Source organism: Bos javanicus, chromosome 22, assembly GCF_032452875.1.
Source record: "Bos javanicus breed banteng chromosome 22, ARS-OSU_banteng_1.0, whole genome shotgun sequence".
In the NCBI taxonomy this organism is placed as follows: Eukaryota; Metazoa; Chordata; class Mammalia; order Artiodactyla; family Bovidae; genus Bos; species Bos javanicus.
In genome coordinates, this window is record NC_083889.1 from 54341638 (window position 1) to 54360095 (window position 18458).

The 18458-nt window shown below is 50.7% G+C and overlaps 1 protein-coding gene across 8 annotated transcripts in view; it reads left to right on the forward strand.

Moving 5' to 3' along the window:
* The window catches only part of ZDHHC3 (zinc finger DHHC-type palmitoyltransferase 3), a 60930-nt gene extending 44380 nt beyond the window's left edge, over positions 1-16550 (forward strand). For 5 of the 8 annotated variants that reach the window (XM_061397059.1, XM_061397055.1, XM_061397058.1 and 2 more), the window contains one exon: positions 14073-16550. In XM_061397059.1, coding sequence (XP_061253043.1) covers positions 14073-14342 — 270 coding nt within the window. In that variant the 3' untranslated portion in view covers positions 14343-16550. Of the gene's footprint in view, positions 1-1065; positions 2740-14072 lie in introns of those variants that run through there. The other 3 variants (XM_061397062.1, XM_061397060.1, XM_061397061.1) reach the window with 1 other exon arrangement.
* The last annotated feature ends 1908 nt before the right edge of the window (positions 16551-18458 follow it).

An 18458-nucleotide genomic window follows, 5' to 3' on the forward strand; every position in this document is an offset into this window, starting at 1 on the left:
GGGAGCCGTGCTGAAAGGAAGGGAGAGAGGAGTCGAGGGCCTGCCGCGCGTGGGCAAGGGCGTCCCGCCCTTGACCAGTATGGTGTGGTCCCAGGGCCCTAGGCTGTGAACAGAGTTAGACTGGGCTGTCCCCTCGGGCCCGCCCCGTTCTCCACTGCACAGAGGCCACCAGATAGACCCCCGGTCGGGCTCCCGCCAAGCTGCTTCCGCCTTGTCCTCCAGCTGCTCACCAGTTCCTTTCGGAGAAGGAGACAGGAAGGGACTGACCTGCTCCCCCAGCTTGTTTTTCCTGCGAGACTTGGCTGGGGGTGGTGTGGGCTCCATGACAACTGCTGAGCCTGCCTCGGGTCACACTTGTCCCCAAAGGAGCCCAGGAAGGCCTTGGCCACGGCCGCGGCCGAGGCTGAGCGGTCTGCCAGTGCGGCCCCTCTAACCTGTACTAATCCCTCTCCTTCCTCCTCTGTGCTCTTCCTCCTGTTCACCTCCTCCGCTGCACCTGGCCAGCCCCCCTACGCCGGGTGCTCCTTGGCCTCCCCGGCTTTCGGGACAGACCGCGCCAGAGCAGTCGTTTCACTTGGTCCTTTTTTTTGTCTGCAAAGTGGTCATAGCAGCTTCAGAGTTCCCACGAACCGATCCTTGGCTCTCACGAGCTCAAGTTCCCCACAAGATGAGGCTCCCTGCACCCCAGCCTTCAGAGTGCTCCCACACACAGCTCGGCCCTGGGCCCAAACTCCCCGGCCAGGATTCATTTAATACAACACCGGATTGCGTGACTAGGAGCAGCGGCTTCAGGGCCTGCTGACTTTCTTATGTGTCCCTTCCTGCCTGGAGGGACTTACACAGACGTGCCTGTGTGCCCACCCAAAAGAAAAATGATGATTCCTTTTTGTCTTTAGCACTTTTTATGAGAGAAAGAGAAGAAAAAAAAAATGTACTATGTAGATAAGCTTCATGGCTTTAAAAAGGAAGCATTTACTCCATTCACCTCAAGCTAATGGATTTTTCTCCCCCAAAAACCACAGCAGTAAAGTGCTTGACTGAAAGTATGATTGTTCTTGTTTTCAGGGAATAGAACAATTGAAAAAGGAAGAGAGAAGATGGGCTAAAAAAACAAAATGGATGAACATGAAAGCCGTTTTTGGCCACCCCTTCTCTCTAGGCTGGGCCAGCCCCTTTGCCACGCCAGACCAAGGGAAGGCAGACCCGTACCAGTATGTGGTCTGAAGGACCCTGAGCAGCATTGCCACTCAGACACAAACCACATCCCAGCACTACCGTCCGATCCGTTCTCATGAATGTCTAAACCGAAAAAAGCAACACAACTACTCTGAAACTTTTTTTTTTAATGCCTCAAGTTAAATGGCTGAACATTGCAGAGAAAAAAAAAAAAAAGTCCCCATGGTTTTTATTTTTGAAAAGATCATCCCTTCTATTTTTCGGTGACCGAAGCTGCTTTCCTTTTTTTCCTATTTAAAATCACTTCTCTGGCCTCTGGTTTCCTCTCTGCTGTCTGTCTGGCATGACTAACGTGGAGGCCACTGTCTCCAGGCCACGCCCCCTTGTACTAATTGAGTCGTGACGCTTGTGCGTGGACGGACTGGCCCGGACGCCTGGTGGGGGACCCATAGGAGAGAGTGAAGAGGGCCCGTGACCTCCCACTGCCCAGGAGGCAGTGGCAGGTGCCTGGATGGGACTTAAAACCTCGCTGAAGTTGGATGCTCACCCCTTGTGGCCTGGGAGATCAGGGCTGGAGCCCTAAGAAGGGTCCTTGACCACAGCAGCCTCGTGCCCTGTGTGAACACGATTTGCCTCTGAATTCACAAAATCAATTGCCTGCCTTGTACTTTTTGGGCTCTGGGTGCGTAGAATGATTTTGGGGGTGGGGGGGTTGAGATGAAAGGGGTCTTATTTGTATTCCGAATCACTGGTTATATTCCAACTGATCATTTGGAAGAATGTGAAGGAAAGAAGTTTTTCCAGTTCAAAATGCCTTACACAATCACGAGAAGAAGAAAATGACGCAGCTTCAGGCGAGCTACGTTTCCTTTATTCCCTCTGCTTCCCATCTGAGCGTCCCACCTCCCTCCCTCTCCTAGCGCCATGTCCGTTCAGCAGTGTTACTGCCAAGCGAACCAGCCGCAGCCCCACAGTCAACCCGCTCCTTCCTCATTTTTGTAGATCTCCGCAGTGGGTTTACTTTCGGATGTTTTAGACCCATAAATGTGCACGTCTCCATGTCTTGTCTGTATTTTAACCTGGGAGGCCGTGGATCTGCGTGGGCTGCCCGTGATGCAAAGGCACCATTGCCAAGTTGAGAGATGCCCACCCGTCCAGTGGAACCGGCAGATTCCTAAGCCTGTGGCACCGAGACTGACTAGTGTTTCCATTTGCACACTTGTGCGTTGAGTCTAATTTGAAGGAGGGAAGGCCTGAAGACCGTGAGGGGAGGTGAGGGGACGGGAAACGCGCATCAAACGTGGAAGTCACAGAAATTTGATTGCCGACCGTCTCACACGGGGAATTGTTTTTAAATAATCACCACAAACCTTTCTTTTTTTTTTTTTTAAATCTGCTTGGGGTGGGTTTTGGGGTGAGGTTCATGAAATCAGCCCGGGGTGGGGAGAGATTTCGTCTAGCTGTGTGATCTTTCAGAAAAGTAAGTGGAACATGCTGCCTCTTTTCAATTCTGTCAGTGCTTCCACATGGAAACCAAACGCAATAAAATTTTTCCAAAACCTGTTCTGGCTGAGCCCCCTGTCTCTCACGGAGTCACCCCTTGGGTAGAGCTGATGGTCCAGTCAACATGAATGTGCTCTTTGGGCGTTTCATTCATCGCTTTTAAAGGGCATTTGTGCATGCTCCCTTTTGCGTCATCGCCTCTAAAGGATGTTTACAGCCCTCTTCCGGACGAGCTGGCCCCACCGGGCCTCTCTCCTCTGGCTCTTTCTGCAGCCTGAGTCCCTTCCCTAGTGCTTGTGGATTCCCAGTTGGAACAGAAAAAAAACTCAGCAGGTCTGCAAAATTTGCTTCTCCAGTTGGGCCTGGGAGAGAGACCTTTTTTCCCTCTGCCCACCCAGCAAAAAGCAAAGTGAAGCCAGAGGAAATGACTGGAAACTTCACACACACCGTGGGGTGTGGCTTTGAGGTGCTTTCCACCACCCCTCAGATGTTTAAGCGAAGAACCGTTTTCTTGGCAATCTCTTCTGAGGCAGTTAGACTTGACCTGCCTCTGCTGTGCTGCTTATGCTGTAGTCGAGCCTGTGTTTGGGCTTTTTCCTCTCAGTGCTGTTTTTAAATCTAGTCCCTAGCATTTGTTCCCTGCGTGGTTCCCCCACCACACCAACCCCACCCCTTACGCTGATGAAAGAAATGTGGTTGTTGAATGACCCCAGAGCATTTTAGAAAGCCCTCACTCTGCTGTGTTCCCTCAAGGATCTATCCCTGGGGGGAGAGGGTGCTTTTGCTATGTTTCCTTTTGCCAGGGAAGAGAGAGTAGGACTCAGGGAATATTGTCAAGTATTTGAAGGCCTCAAAATACCCCATCTTCAAGGGCATTTTTTTTTTTTAATGAATCACGTTGGTTCTTCTCCCCATGGAATTTCTAAGGAATACAGTAGATCATGCTAAAGATACATTGAATTTTGTTTTCAAGTCCTCAAAATAGAAACTCATGATTTACACCTGAGCGTACCACCTATATCTTTCCCAGAGAGTCTCCTTCTGACATCCAGTGTGGTTCTGTCTCTGGGTTTTTACAAGCCCTTTGGCTGAAAGAATGAATGTTCCCCTGGTTTTCAAGCCAGATTGAAGAGCTGCACTCAGGACATAGGAAATATCCCCAAACTCCCTGTGTTCTTCCTATTTTATCTTGTTGAGATGGAGAATGTTTTGCCAGGAACCCAGGGAGTGGAGGCTTCCCAGGTGGCTCAGCGGTACAGAATCTACCTGCCAGTGCAGAAGACTCAAGAGACACAGGTTTAATCCCTGGGTCAGGAAGACCCCCTGGAGAAGGGCATGGCAACCCATTCCAGTATTCTTGCCTGGGAAATCCCATGGACAGAGGAGCCTGGCGGGCTACAGTCCTTGGGGTCGGATACGACTTAGTGACCAAGCAGCAGCAGCCAGCAATGAGGAATGTGGCTGTTCTCTGCAGCAGTGGTTGAGCTTCTGCCTGGCATCCACCCAGGAAGAAACAGGCATCCCCAAGCCCTCCTCAGTCTCCCAGGATGTCAGATGAAGAAGGACATCTCTACACAAAGGCAACCCAGCCTTTTGCTTCGGCACAGGAGCCCCGACAGCACTGAATGGTGCATGTGTGGAGAAATGAGCCAATAGTAGCCACGGTCCTCCAGAATGTGGGCTCTGAGGAGTGGAAAGGAAAAATAAAGAGGAAGGTGACTTGATCAGTTGGATTGGTGACTCCTTCCCACCTGTCAACATCTGGTTTGTTCTCATAGCAACCAGAATGAACATGCAAAAAGCTTAGGAGCAAACAAATCTGTGCATATTTACATGGGCTTGGTGACATCATGCACAAAGTAGACACGGGTAGAAATGCATGTGCTTCGTCTCCTTCTAGTCATTTACTATTTCATCTTTGTAATACTTTTTTCATGGAAGAACGCAGAGTGAGACATCTTGACTTCAGATCAGATCAGATCAGTTGCTCAGTCATGTCCGACTCTGCAACCCCATGAATCCCAGCACGCCAGGCCTCCCTGTCCATCACCAACTCCCGGAGTTCACTCACACTCACGTCCATCGAGTCAGTGATGCCATCCAGCCATCTCATCCTCTGTCGTTCCCTTCTCCTCCTGCCCCCAATCCCTCCCAGCATCAGAGTCTTTTCCAATGAGTCAACTCTTCGCATGAGGTGGCCAAAGTACTGGAGTTTCAGCTTTAGCATCATTCCTTTTTTTTTTTTTTTTTTTTTTGCATCATTCCTTCCAAAGAAATCCCAGGGCTGATCTCCTTCAGAATGGATTGGTTGGATCTCCTTGCAGTCCAAGGGACTCTCAAGAGTCTTATCCAACACCACAGTTCAAAAGCATCAATTCTTCGGCGCTCAGCCTTCTTCACAGTCCAACTCTCACATCCATACATGACCACAGGAAAAACCATAGCCTTGACTAGACGAACCTTGTTGGCAAAGTAATGTCTCTGCTTTTGAATATGCAATCTAGGTTGGTCATAACTTTCCTTCCAAGGAGTAAGCATCTTTAAAACCCACCTTCCTCATGAGGTAAATTAGACAGTGTTTATTGAACACGTATGTGAGGTTGGTATCACACAGAAACTCCAGACCTTGGAAGGCTGGGCTGGGTTCTTTCAGCCAGGCTGATGGGTTTTATGTTTTTCTCACTTCAAAGTAGTACATAAGCCTACATAGTGACCTAGCCCACAGAAGTGAGGGGTCCCAACCTAGAAGGGGCCCTTAGTTAACAAAGATATTTGAAGAAAGGGAGATTTTGCTAGAATCCCTCTTGAGAATCTTCCTGCTGAGGGATATACTGAGGCAGTGCATCTCCAAGTGTGGTCCATAGACCAGCAGCAGCCACATCTCCTTAGGGACTTAACAGAGATGCAGATTCCCAGGTGCCACCCCAGACCTGCTGAATCAGAAACTGGTTAGGGAGCAGTGATCTGGATGCTCACAGTCCTCCAGGTGATGCTGACCCGTGTTCAAGTCTGAGGATCCACTTGGGGGCTACAGGGGTCACCCACAGGCCTGCCGATGATGTGGTCCTGGGTGCTGCCGGGCTCAGCATGGTGCTAGCTGGGGTTTTGCTCACTGTGAGCCCCTAGTCCCTCATAACCGGCAGCCTCCCTAGCCAGTGAGTGCTGAGAAAACAAGTGTTTGAGGGGGAGCCAGACTATTCACCTGTCCGGTGATCTTCCCACATATCTCATCTGACCCACTGGTTTCTGCACCAAGAGGCCATTTGGGTGAAGAACCATCCCAGAAGAAGATGGAAAAGAGTGGAGCCAGGGTCCTCCCAGCAGGAGCAGTGGCCAGTGAGTGAGGCTTGGGGCAGACACAAGAATGTCCTGGCCTTTGGTTTCTGTCTGTGGACCTCAACACCCATGTGGCCTTTTCTTGTATCTTTTAAATACATATCTGCCTGAGAATCACCTAACAGAGGATGATGGATTCACAGTGAAATGAAAATAAGCTATTAACAAGTCTACAGGCTTCCCTGGTGGCTCAGTAGTAAAGGATTTGCCTGCCAATGCAGGAGACGCAAGAGATACAAATTTGATCTCTGGGAAGATCCCCTGGAGAAGGAAATGGCAACCCACTTCAGTATTCTTGCCAGAAAAATCCCATGGACAGAGGAGCCTGGCGGACTACAGCTCATGGGTTACCCAAGAGTGGGACACAATTGAGCGACTAAACAAGTCTACTTTCCCAAACTGAAGACTTCCATTTCTCCCATCCTCTCACTCAATTAAAAAAAAAAAAAAAAATCATTGATGACTTGAGCCTTGTGATTATACTAGCAAAGCAGAGTGAGCCCCAGGGATCCCTCATCTGTGCGGGTGGGAGCTGAGGATGCTGATCCAAGGAATTATGAACAATGTTGCAGCATAGCTGATCCAAGGAATTATGAACAATGTTGCAGCATAGCTGATCCATGGAATTATGAACAATGTCGCCAGGATAGTGTTTGCAAAAACCTTTAGGATGAAGACACACGCTCTGACATGGATGTAAAAGATGCTCTGAATTTCTGCAGCTGAGGTCGTGTGGTGATGGGTCCTTGAGCCCTCTGTCTTTGGTTCCGGTCTGGCTCAACTCCTTCCTTCCTGTGACCTTAAGCAGTAGTTTGCTTAAGCCTCTGCTCATCTGTAAAATCCTGGAGATAATCTAACTCACAAAGTTGCTCGGAGGATTCAGAGAGAGGAATGGATGTGGATGTTAGGATGGTGTCTGGCATGTTGTATGGATCTAGAGAACGTTAGCTCTGGTGAAGCTGTGCTTTTCAGATCATGTGCACAAATGTTCATGTGCGAGATCAGTTTATTGGTTTGCAACAGCATTTTTTAAACTGAGATAAAAAATAATGCCTTACACCTTGTAAAAGACATATTTCCATGAAACTTTGGTGTATGTGTGTGTGTGTGTGTGTGTGTGTGTGTGTGTGTAGTAGGCTGCAACAGAATAGTATTCCCTATTGTTGTTTCGTTGTTCAGTTGCTCAGTCATCACAACTCCTTGTGACCCCATGGACTATAGCCCGCCAGGCTCTGTGGGATTTCCCAGGTGAGAATACTGGAGTGGGCTGCCATTTCCTACTCCAGAGAATCTTCCCAACCCAGGGATCGAGCTTACGTCTCCCTGCATTGGCAGGCAGATTCTTTACCACTGAGCCACCAAGGAAGCCCATTTCCTATTGTGGGTTGCACTAAAAACATGTGAAACCGCTGATGAGGAGAGAGTTGTTCAGCTGTCTCCAAGAAGGGCACATTTGCATGGGCTGCAGCAACTCCAACTTTCTGAGATGCAGGGACTTCCTGCTGTTTCTCTGTGGGCTTCAGCCAAGTCCTTACAGAGCGTGCGCCTGGTCTCCGTCTCCTGGGGAGCCATAGTCCTGGTTCATTCATTCTGGGGCATTGGTCAATTGGTTTATAGATCACTGCTCCTGTGGCACCCAGGCTGATCAGGCCCAAAAGGCCGAAGTCACACACTGCCTGCTAGAAACGCTGGTTTAGGCAGTTGCCCCCTTACCAGGAATCAGCCAACCATTCCTGTTTGCTTGAACGGGAAGTGGATATCACTGCTGCCTCCATAACCCTCTAACTTAAGAACTCTGCCTCCAGGACACCTTGAAATCCACACAGAACTCAAAAGTGAGTCCTATCAGGGAAAAGAAACCCCACTGGCTCCTTATGAACCTGATGGTCCAGATCTTCAACCTTTCTCTCTTTTTTAATCTTTTTGTTTGTTTGTTTGTTTACTTATTTGGCCATCATGTGGCATGTGGGATCTTAGTTCCCCACCAGGGATCAAACCCGTGCCTCCTGCAGTGAAGCACAGTCTTAACTACTGGACCGCCTGGGAAGCCCCGCTCTGCCTTTCTTTTGCATCAGATTCATTTGGAGTATTTTCTCTTCTTCAGACAGACACTCCTGGATGTTTGTCCACTTCACTTCTGAGGAAGTTCTTCTGGTGGGCAGGCCAGGCTCTGTCTGGAACATTTTTACAAGCCTGCTGAGGAGGTTGAGTATTGTTCTGTGGGCTCTCTTTTTAATTTTAAACTTGTTTATTTACTCTTTGGCCACACTGGGTCTTCATTGCTGTGCGTAGGCTGTCTCTAGTTATGGAGAGTTGGGGCTACTCTTCGTTGTGGGCTCTAGACACGTGGGCTCAGTAGTTGTGGCACATGGCCCATGACATGTGGGATCTTCCCGGACCAGGGATCAAAACTGTGTCCCCTTCGTTGGCAGGCAGATCCTTAACCACTGGGCCACCAGGGAAGTCCCCTTCTTTTTATTTTTAATTTAAAAAATTTAATTGAAGAATAATTGATGTGTGGTATTATATGTTAAAATATAGTGATTCGAAAATTTTAAAGGTTATACTCCATTTATAGTTATTACAAAATACTGGCTATATTCACTGTGTTATATAATATATCCTTGTAGCTTATTTTATATACAGTATTTTGTACCTCTTAATAACTTACCCCTATATTGCTCCTCTCCCTTCCCCTCTCCCCATGGATAACCACTAATTTGTCCTCTGTATCTATGAGTCTGTTTCTTTTTTTGTTTGTTACATTCACTAGCTTGGGTTTTTTTGTTTGTTTTTTTAAGATTCCACATAGAGGTGATATCATACATTATTTTTCTTTCTCTGACTTATTTGGCTTAGTGAATTCAGTTATTTCAACTTAGAGTCCATCCATGTTGTTGCAAAAGGAAAAAATTCTTTTATGGCTGAGTAATATTCCATTGTGTATATATATACACAAACCACTATTTCTTTATCCATTCGTCAGTTGTAGATACTTAGGTTGCTTCCATGTCTTGGCTATCATAAATAGTGCTACTGTGAATATTGCAGTATCTTTTGAAATCAGGGTTTTTGTTTCTTTCAGATATATCCCCAGGAGTGGAACTGCTGGGTCATATGGTAGTTCTATTTTTAGGTTTTTAAAGAAAACTCCATACTGTTTTCCACAGTGATTGCACTAATTTACATTCCCACCAACAGTGCACAAGTGTTCCTGTCTCTCCACGTCCTTGCTAACACTTATTTGCATTGCTTTTGATGACAGCCACTCTTACAGGTGAGAGGTGACATCTCCTTGTTGGGGATTTTTTGGGGCTGTGTCCGGTCTTAGTTGGGGCACGTGGGGTCTTTGCTGTGGCATGAAGGCTTCTCTCTAGTGGTGGCATGCAGGCTCCAGAGCATGCAGCCTCAGGAGTTGCAGCACTTGATTGCTCTGAGGCATGTGGGATCTTAGTTCCCTGACCAGGGATTGAACCTGCATCCCTTGCATTGGAAGGCAGATTCTTAACCACTGGACCACCAGGGAAGTTGCTCACTGTGGTTTTGACTTGCATTTCCCTGATGATTAATGATGTTGAGAATCTTTTCACATGCCTATTGGCCATCTGCATGTTCTCTTTGGGGAACTATTCAAGTCTTCTGCCAATTTTTTAAGCAGGTTGTTTGTTTTTGATGTTGAGTTGTAAGAGCTGTTTATATATTTTTAATATTAACCTTGTTTTGGTCATATCATTTGCAAATACTTTCTCCCATTCTGTAGGCTGTCTTCATTTTGTCAGTGGTTTTCTTTGGTGTGCAAAAGCTTTTAAGTTTAATTAGATCCTACTTGTTTATTTTTGCTTTTATTGCCTTTGTTCTAGGAGACAGATCCAGAAAAATATTGCTACAGTGTGTATCAGAGTATTCTATGTTTTTCTCTAGGAGTTTTATGATTTCTGGTCTTACATTTAGCTCTTTGAGTTTGTTTTTGTATATGGTGTTAGAGAATGTTCTAATTTCATTATTTTACAGGTGGCTGTCCAGTTTTTCCAGCACCACTTATTGAAGAGACTGTCTTTTCTCCACTGTATATTCTTGCCTCCTTTGTATTAGATTAATTTACCAAAAATGTGTGGGTTTTATTCCTGGGCTCTCTATTCTCTTCTGTTGATTTGTTTGTTTTTGTGCTAGTTCCATACTGTTTTGATTACTATAGCTTTGTAGTATAGTCTGAAGTCAGGGGGCCTGATTCATCCAGCTCTTGTTCTCAAGATTGCTTTGGCTATTCAGGGTCTTTTGTGTTTCCATATAAATTTAAAATTTTTTTGTTCTAGTTCTGTGAAAAATGCCATCGGTATTTTGATAGGGATTTCATTGAATCCACAGATTGCCTTGCACAGTATGGTCATTTTAACAATATTAATTCTTCTAATATAAGAACATGGTATTTCTTTCCATCTGTTTGTGTTGTTCTGTGGGCTCTTTTGCTTCATTTTCCTCTCCAGCTTTTCCCTGCCTTTGAGTGAAGATTTGCGGTAGGATTGAAAATGCAGAGGGCACACCAGTTCCCATCCTGGTTCTGAAGCACAACCAGCAGGACTCGCTTCGGCCGCTGTCACAGCCTCCCAGCACCCGTGTCTTCTCTGCCAACTGTCAATACTAACACCCACCTCCTCTCAGGGGGTTGTGAGGATCCACTGTGATAGCTTTGAGTGAGCCCAGTCAGTACAGACCCCCCCATTCTGGCATTTCTGGATGTCCCCTCTGTAGCCTGGCCAGCCACATAGCCACACTTCAACCCCTCTTCTCTCAACAGGCTGCAACTGATCACTCAGGAAGGAATGCAGGATCCCCAGAGCAAGTCCCTCAGCTGGCCATCACTGATCCTGCTAAAGGGGGAGGCCTGGCAAGGGACCAGATTGTGAATATCATGGCTTCCTGTGCCCCAGACCCACATGAGCCTCCCTCAAGAGTTGTGTCTACATGGTCCATTTCCTGACACAGCTTTCTCGTTCTCATTATAAAAGTCACACCTGTTCATTGGTGAAAACGTGAAACAGAAATAAATCTAAAATCTCATTCCCAAACCCCAGATCCCATGATGATGTCACATGCAATGTTGCTTTCTTTCCTTGTCACCACATGGACAAGAATTTCCAGTGTGTGTAAACCTGTATCGATGCCACTTGTTTAGAATTTTTATTGAAGTATAGTTGATTTACAGTGTTGCATTAATTTCCCTGTACAGCAGGGTGATTCAGTTATGTCAGTACATATGTATATTCTTTTTCACATTCTTCTCCATTATGGTTTATCATAGGAAATTGAATATAGTTCCCTCTGCTGTACAGTGGGACCTTGTTTATCTATTCCATACATAAGAGTTTGTATCTACTAATCCCAGAGTTCCAGTTTTTCCCTCACTCACCTTTCCTTTCCCTTGGCAACCCCAAGTCTCCTCTGTATCTGTGAGTCTGTTTCTGTTCTGTAGATACATTCATTTGTATTGTAGATTCCATATGTAAGTGATACCATATAGTATTTGCCATTCTATGACTTACTTGTCTTTAGTATGATAATCTCTAGGTCCATGCATGTGGTTGCAAATAGCATTATTTCATTCTTTGTTATGGCTGAGTAATAGTCCATTGTGTGTGTATATACCACATCTTCTTTATCCATTCATCTGTTGATGGACCTTCAGGCTGTTTCCATGTCTTGGCTATTGTAAATAGTGCTTCTCTAAACATAGGGGTGCATGTATGTTTTCAAATTATAGTTTTGTCTGGGTATATGACCAGGAGTGGGATTGCTGGGTCATATGGCAACTCTCTTTTTGGTCTTTTGAGGAACCTCCATACTGTTTTCCATAGCGGCTGCACCAGTTTACATTCCCACCAACAGTGTAGGAGGGTTCCCTTTTCTCCATGCTCTCTACAACATTTATTATTTGTAGGCTTTTTGATGATGGTCATTCTGGCCCATGTGAGGTGGCACCTCATTCTAGTTTTGAGTTGCATTTCTCCAATAATTGGCAATAATGAGCATCTTCTCATGTGCCTATTGGCTATCTGTATATCTTCTTTGGAGAAATGTCTGTTTAGGCCTTCTGTCCATTTCTCAATTGCATTGTTTGTTTTTTTTGTCGTTGAGTTGTATGAGTGAGCTGTTTGCATATTTTGGAAATTAAGCCCTTATTGATACCACTTTTATTAACTGCATTAGTGTTCTGCTTATAGAAAAACATAGAAAATTTACTTAGCCATCATTATTGGACATTTTGATTGTTTCTGAGTTCTCATTATTGTAATTCTGCATTCAAGACTATATTGCCTAAATTATGGTGTCTCATATTTTTTTTACCTTTCTACTGAGATATCATTTCAGATTTAATCAAGAAAATGGTAAAAATAGTACAAAGAGCTCCCATATGCCTTTCAGTCAGTCTTTCCAGATGTAAACATTTTATAAAACCATAATACAGATATAGAAACTTGGAACTTTATTGATATAAGACCAGTAACTGATGGGATACCATTAACTAAGAGTGCTGGAGAGGAAGTGACTCAGGCATAGCCCGATCTCAGTCAGTACTGTGTGTCAGTCTCTCCTGCACAACAGAGGACTGGGCCGGTTCGGTAAGGATCTTACCTGGAACAGAAAATCTAGAACTAGGTACTCAGAGGTCCTTCTGCGGTGGAAAGCACTGTCCGTGGGCAGGACGGGTGCCTGACCTTTGCTCCTGGCAGAATCCCTGGGCTCCAGAAGAGATGGAGCGGGCAGCGCCCTGTTGGGGGTAGAGGGTGTTGTGGGTCTGGCCTGGCTGCGCCTTTAACTCCTGTGGCTTCTCCTCCCTCCCCAACACCCTCTCCGCGGCCTGGCGCACGGACACCCAGAGGCAGGTGAGTGGGCAGTTCGGGAGAGGCCTCAGGGCGTGTCCACCGCATGTGCAGGCCCGAGGCCTGCCCTCGCCCTCACGCAGAGCGGCCCCGCGTGCCCTCCGGCTGCCTGTTGCATGCAGTGCTCGCTGTGCACGCGGCTGCCTCCTCCCCTCACCTGTCCCGTGTCCCCTGTGCTCCCCCTTAACCCCAGCATCCCGCTTCAGGCCGGTTTCCCTGCGCCTGCTGTCGGAGGGGGGAGTGGCCCAGGATTCTCGGGGAAGGGTCATCTTTCCAGGTGGTCTCAGGATGGGGGCGCGGGGCGGGGGGGGCAGCTCACGCCTACAAAGGCCTGAGGGGTTACCCCTTGGTTGTTTGCCACAGGGAAGCCTGGTCGGTGTGCAGCAGCGATCTTGGGCACCCTTGGTCCTGTGGAAGGAAAGGGCGGGCAGGGGTAGGAAAGGCAGGCCCTGCTTGCTGTGCTGCTCGGCACCCCTCCCCGCCCTCTGAGAAGACCACCCGCCTCCCCCGGCGCCCCTCCCCGCCCTCTGAGGAGCCCCCCCCCCACCCTCTGAGGAGCGCCCCCGACGCCCCTCCCCACCTGAGGAGAACCCACCCCTGGCTCCCCTCCCCACCCTCTGAGGAGCCCCGCCCCCCGGCGCCCCTCCGCGCCCTCTGAGGAGAACCCACCCCCGACGCCCCTCCCCACCTTCTGAGGAACCCCAGCCCGGTGCCTTTCCGCGCCCTCTGAGGAGACCCCCGACGCCCCTACCTGCCCTCTGAGGAGCCCCCCGGCGCCCCTCCGCGCCCTCTGAGGAGAACCCACCCCCGCGCTCCTCCCCACCTTCTGAGGAGCCCCCCGGCGCCCCTCCGCGCTCTCTGAGGAGAACCCACCCCCCGGCGCCCCTCCGCGCCCTCTGAGGAGAACCCACCCCCGCGCTCCTCCCCACCTTCTGAGGAGCCCCCCGGCGCCCCTCCTCGCCCTCTGAGGAGCGCTCCCGACACCCCTCCCTGCCCTCTGAGGAGCCCCCCCGCGCCCCTCCTCGCCCTCTGAGGAGCCCCCCGGCGCCCCTCCGCACCCTCTGAGGAGCCCGCCAGCGCCCCTCCGCGCGCTCTGAGGAGCCCCCAGCCCTGGGCCTCGGCGCTCTGCTGTGCGGGGGCCCCAGCACGTTGACCCTCTGTATCCCATTCTCCCCGCAGGGCATCGAGCGCCTCCAACGAAAGAAGCAGCGCAGGGAACGCAGGGGCAGCTGGAAGTCGGTCAAAGAGACCTTCGGCGGGGACTTTTCCCTGAACTGGTTCAACCCCTTCTCCGGACCGCGTCACCCAAAGCCGCTCAGCGACAGAGACTGGGTGCGACAGGTGTCCTCGGTGTCGGACACGGAGAACACAGAGACGACGACAACGACGACAGAGGAGCCGTCGGAGGAGCCGAAGAACGAGGACTTCGTGGAGGTGGTCGATGAGTGACGCTGCGGGCGGGGCCGGCACCGGGCCTCGCTGGCGGCAGCCCGGGGCACCTGGGCACCCCACGCGCTCCCCTCACGCCCCTGACCTCTGACCCCCGACCCCCTCCCCACGCCGGGCCAGGTCAGGCGGCGGGGGTGGACGCAGCGTGACGGAGGCAGACGAGAGCCCTGCTGTGAGCTCCCCACCCTGTGAGGGATTGTCAGGAACCATCCTCCGAGGCTGGGCAAGCTTCTCAGCCTGCACAGCCTCACCCAGCAAAGGAAGCTCCGAGCAGGGCAGCCCCGGGGCAGAAAAGAACTTGCCTCTCTGTCCTTCCTTGGGGTGTCTGTCTTCTCTTGAGAAGGTTGGGGCCCAGGCTCCTGGCTTTTGGGAACTAAGGCTGTGAGGCAGTGACGGAAGGACAGAGCAGGGCTGGCCTTGGGAACCTGGGGGGGATGCCAGCATTAGCAGAGATGGGCCTGGGCAGGCGGCAAGGATCCTGGCTGCTCCCCAGAAAGGGCTACCCACCACCAACCCCCTTGCCTGCCTTACTAGGAGACAGCCATGGCGGCCTTGGCTGCCTCCAGGGCTCCAGCTTGGTTTGAGAGAGGGCCCCACACATGTGGGACATGCACGGTAGGCATGAGCCTAAGTTGTGACAGCAGCACCCAAACAGCTCGCATTCCACAGACACCAGAAGCCTCAGTCCGCTCCGAGCCATCCTGTCCCGGGGCTAAGACTCTGTCCACTCCCGGTGGAGGGGCAGAAGGACAACCTATGTAGAGCTTCTGGAACTCCAACCTCCCCTGTGAGAACTGCATTTAACTGTCCGTCCTGAAAAGAGTCTAACCACCCACATGGGCAGAACTGACCAGAAAATCTGGCCTAAGAGTCTTAGGCCTGTTCTCCCAAGACAGTATCCTTTCTTGGGGCGTCTCTCTCAAACCATGAATGGGGGCCAGGGCCTGCCGATTGAGAAGCAGGAAGGCCCCCTGTCACACACACAGACCTCCCACACTACCAGGCTGAGCCGGGACCCTGCTCATCCCTTGTGAAGCCTGAAGTGTCCGTGATCATTCCTGAAGGCCTGAGCAGAGCGTCCTGGGTTCACAATCCCCGTTCTCATAGCAGCTGAAGCAGCATCTTTCACAGAGTCCAGCAGAGGGTTGGCGCCCTGTGGTGACTGTGGGTAAGAAAGGAGGGCCAGGCAGTGGCCTAGTTCTGGGAGGGCACCCTTGGGCATTCCATAAAGGTGGCGATTGTCAGAGAGACACTGCCGTCCATCCCCAGTGACCTGCCAGGCTCTGGGTTTTCTTGTGGAGGGGCTGCTTCTTTCCTCATCCCAGCTCTAATGATGTCTCACAAGAGGGCGACAACAGGACTCTGGCATTGATAGAGTAGTTGGCAGGGCATGGGGCCTTCCACACCCAGGCCGTAGGCCTCTTTTCTGGGTCTGTATCAGCTTTAATATTTATTAACGGCCACATAAGGGACCCTGGGGGCTCTTAAGCCTGTTAACTCACCATCTAGGCAGGATGTGGCTACGGAGGCCTGCTAGTTTTTATCCTTACCCAAAAAAGCATCCAAGGCACAGGCTTGATGGACCATACACCCAAGAGACTCCATGCTGGGGAAGGAAAGCCATCCCAACCCCTGGAGTTCCCAGGAGGCCGTGGTTAGAAGAAGGGGAGAGGGGTCACTGGTCACTGTTTGCAGACAGCTTCAGGGGTCTCTGCTGAGTCCAAGCCTGAGGTCAAAGGCAGGTGCTGAACCACAGGGCCCCTGAGAAATGTCCCTGCATGACAGGTTTGAAACTGGTCTTCCTCTGGTCATCATGCCCTGAAAGCAGAAGTACCCACCAGGCCCAAAGCCACTTCTGCTTTCAGATTGGTGGGTGCAGAGGCCTTTCACCTGCACAGAGTGGGACCCAGCCCCGACCCCTCTCCTCGCTGAACCCATCTTCCTCCACACTAGACACATGAGACCATGTCCCAGGAGAGGCACCTGGGCCGTGTGGGAATCACCTGCCCAACCCTAAGCCTCGTGGCCTCGCACCAGCAACCACAGTGGCCTTCTCTCCATAATGGCTGTCGCCAGTGTGATATTCTGCTTAACCCCAAACTTACCACTGGGCAACTGATGTCAGAACAAGCTGAGGGCTGCAGGGAGGGAGGCCAGGCACAAGCCTCCACCTCTTTGTTTGAATAAAAAGCTCTCTGGTCCACCTCAGCTGCCAGAGTCTCGTGTCTTCATGGAGCTCCCAGTCTAGACCCCTGGGGTGCATCCTGCCTCTCAGGTCACCTTGAGGACATCTCTAAGCCTCTTCTCTCCCATTTGTGGCCCAGGAGACAAGTGTCACATAGCTACACCCTTGTCTTGGGATTTTCTTCCCGTGGTATTTCCAGCAGGAAGAAAACTCACCTTTTATGCACCAAACATTGATGGAGCATCTACTGTGGACATTTGGGCCAAGAGTGCCCAGAACTGAAGGTCCTTGACTCTAGAGCCCAGGCCTCCACCTCTGAATTTCCTGCAAATTTCACATAAAATATCTCATTCAGCCCACACGGTGCTACATGGTGCCTCTGCCAGTGTGTGTCCAGTTGGGGGGGGTTATGGCCTTAGAGGGAGGAACAGGCATCCCCAATGGGGTCCAGAACAAAGAAGCCTGACCCCAGAAAGAGACAGTCCCTTGACCTGGGAAGTTCGGAGGATCAGATGGCTCTCCAAGTTCCCACATGGTCCCAGCATAAGACACTAAGAAGCTTGTTCACAGAAAGAGAAAAGTGACCCAGAGGACCACATGGTCATCTCGAAGGCATCGGAGTTTAGTTAAATGTGTACTGATCATCTGAGCAAGTCTCTGGAGGGCAGCACCCAGAGAAGAACTGCAGGTAACACAAGGGCTTTGTGTTGGCACAAGGAGGTGCCTCCTTCTGGGATGACCACCATCCCCCTAGGAAGGGACAGATCCCTGCCCGAGGGAAGGTGGTTCTCCCTCCCGGGCTGGGCCACCTCCCTGTGGCCAAGAGCCTGTTGGCAGGCCGAGGCCATCTCTCCGGGTCCCTGTACTCCTGCCCACAGCTCTGCTTCTAGGCCCGCCATATGGGGCCACTAGCATCAGTCAGATGAGGTGGGGGGCTAGGCGGGAGCCTTCATGGAGGCACTCCTTGGGATTCTTCTTTACCCCAAAGGTCAGGATGGGTCACCCTTCTTTAACCCCCTTCTTTTCCTGGAGCTGGTTCAAGTCAGGGCCCTTCTGGCTGGCCTGCCTGCTTTCACACCCTGAGGTGGAGGCCCACGGGGTCACTGAGGCGGCTTTATCCCTGGGGGTCAAGGAGTGAATGGGAGGTACAGGGTGATAGATTTTAACCTCCTTGACCGTGAGAGGGAGGAACTGAAGCAACAGGATCAGCAAATTCACTGGCCACTCTAGGGCCACGTCCAAGGTGGTTCGTAAGGGCAGGCCTTCTTGAAAAGGGAAGCTCGGGTCTGGGGGCATCAGGGGACGCAGAGCTGACCCTGCTCAGCTGGGCAGGGGCCTGTGATGGGCCGGCTGGCGTGAGGAGCAGGGGTGTAGAGGGGGATGTTTTGGGTGTTAAGAGTGGGAGTGAAATGTCTGGATGAGAACAAGGTGAGGAGCCTGTGGCTTCCTTGGAGAAAGTCCAGAGGCTGTTTAGCGGGAACAGGTAGGCAGGGTCCTGCACCAGGAGGGGTGGAGCCATTCACCATCTTCCCCCGTCCCTCCCCCTGCCCCGTGTCAGCCCCCTTGAAGTTTCCCGATCTTAACTTACCATGATCAAGTAGGTGGGACCACTGGCTCACCCACCACCATCACCAGGGGGCTGGGGCTTCTTCCACGTGGAAGACTGGAAATGGCCCCTGCACTGCAGGTGCCTTGAAGGCCCACCAGCTGTGAGGAAGCGCAGGCAGGGGTCATGAATTTTGGTTTCGGGTGTCACAGTTTCAAGTTGCCTGAAGTTGTCAAAAGTCAAAGGCAAGCAGACAGCACGTGGTCCTCAGTCCTGCGTCTGGTTTGGGCCTGGGCTTGGTGTGTGCTGAGGTCTGTAGGAAAGGTCCCCTCTGGGAGGAAGGAGAGGTGGGAGTGAGGGGCAGAAGTCCTCAGACTTCAGGCAA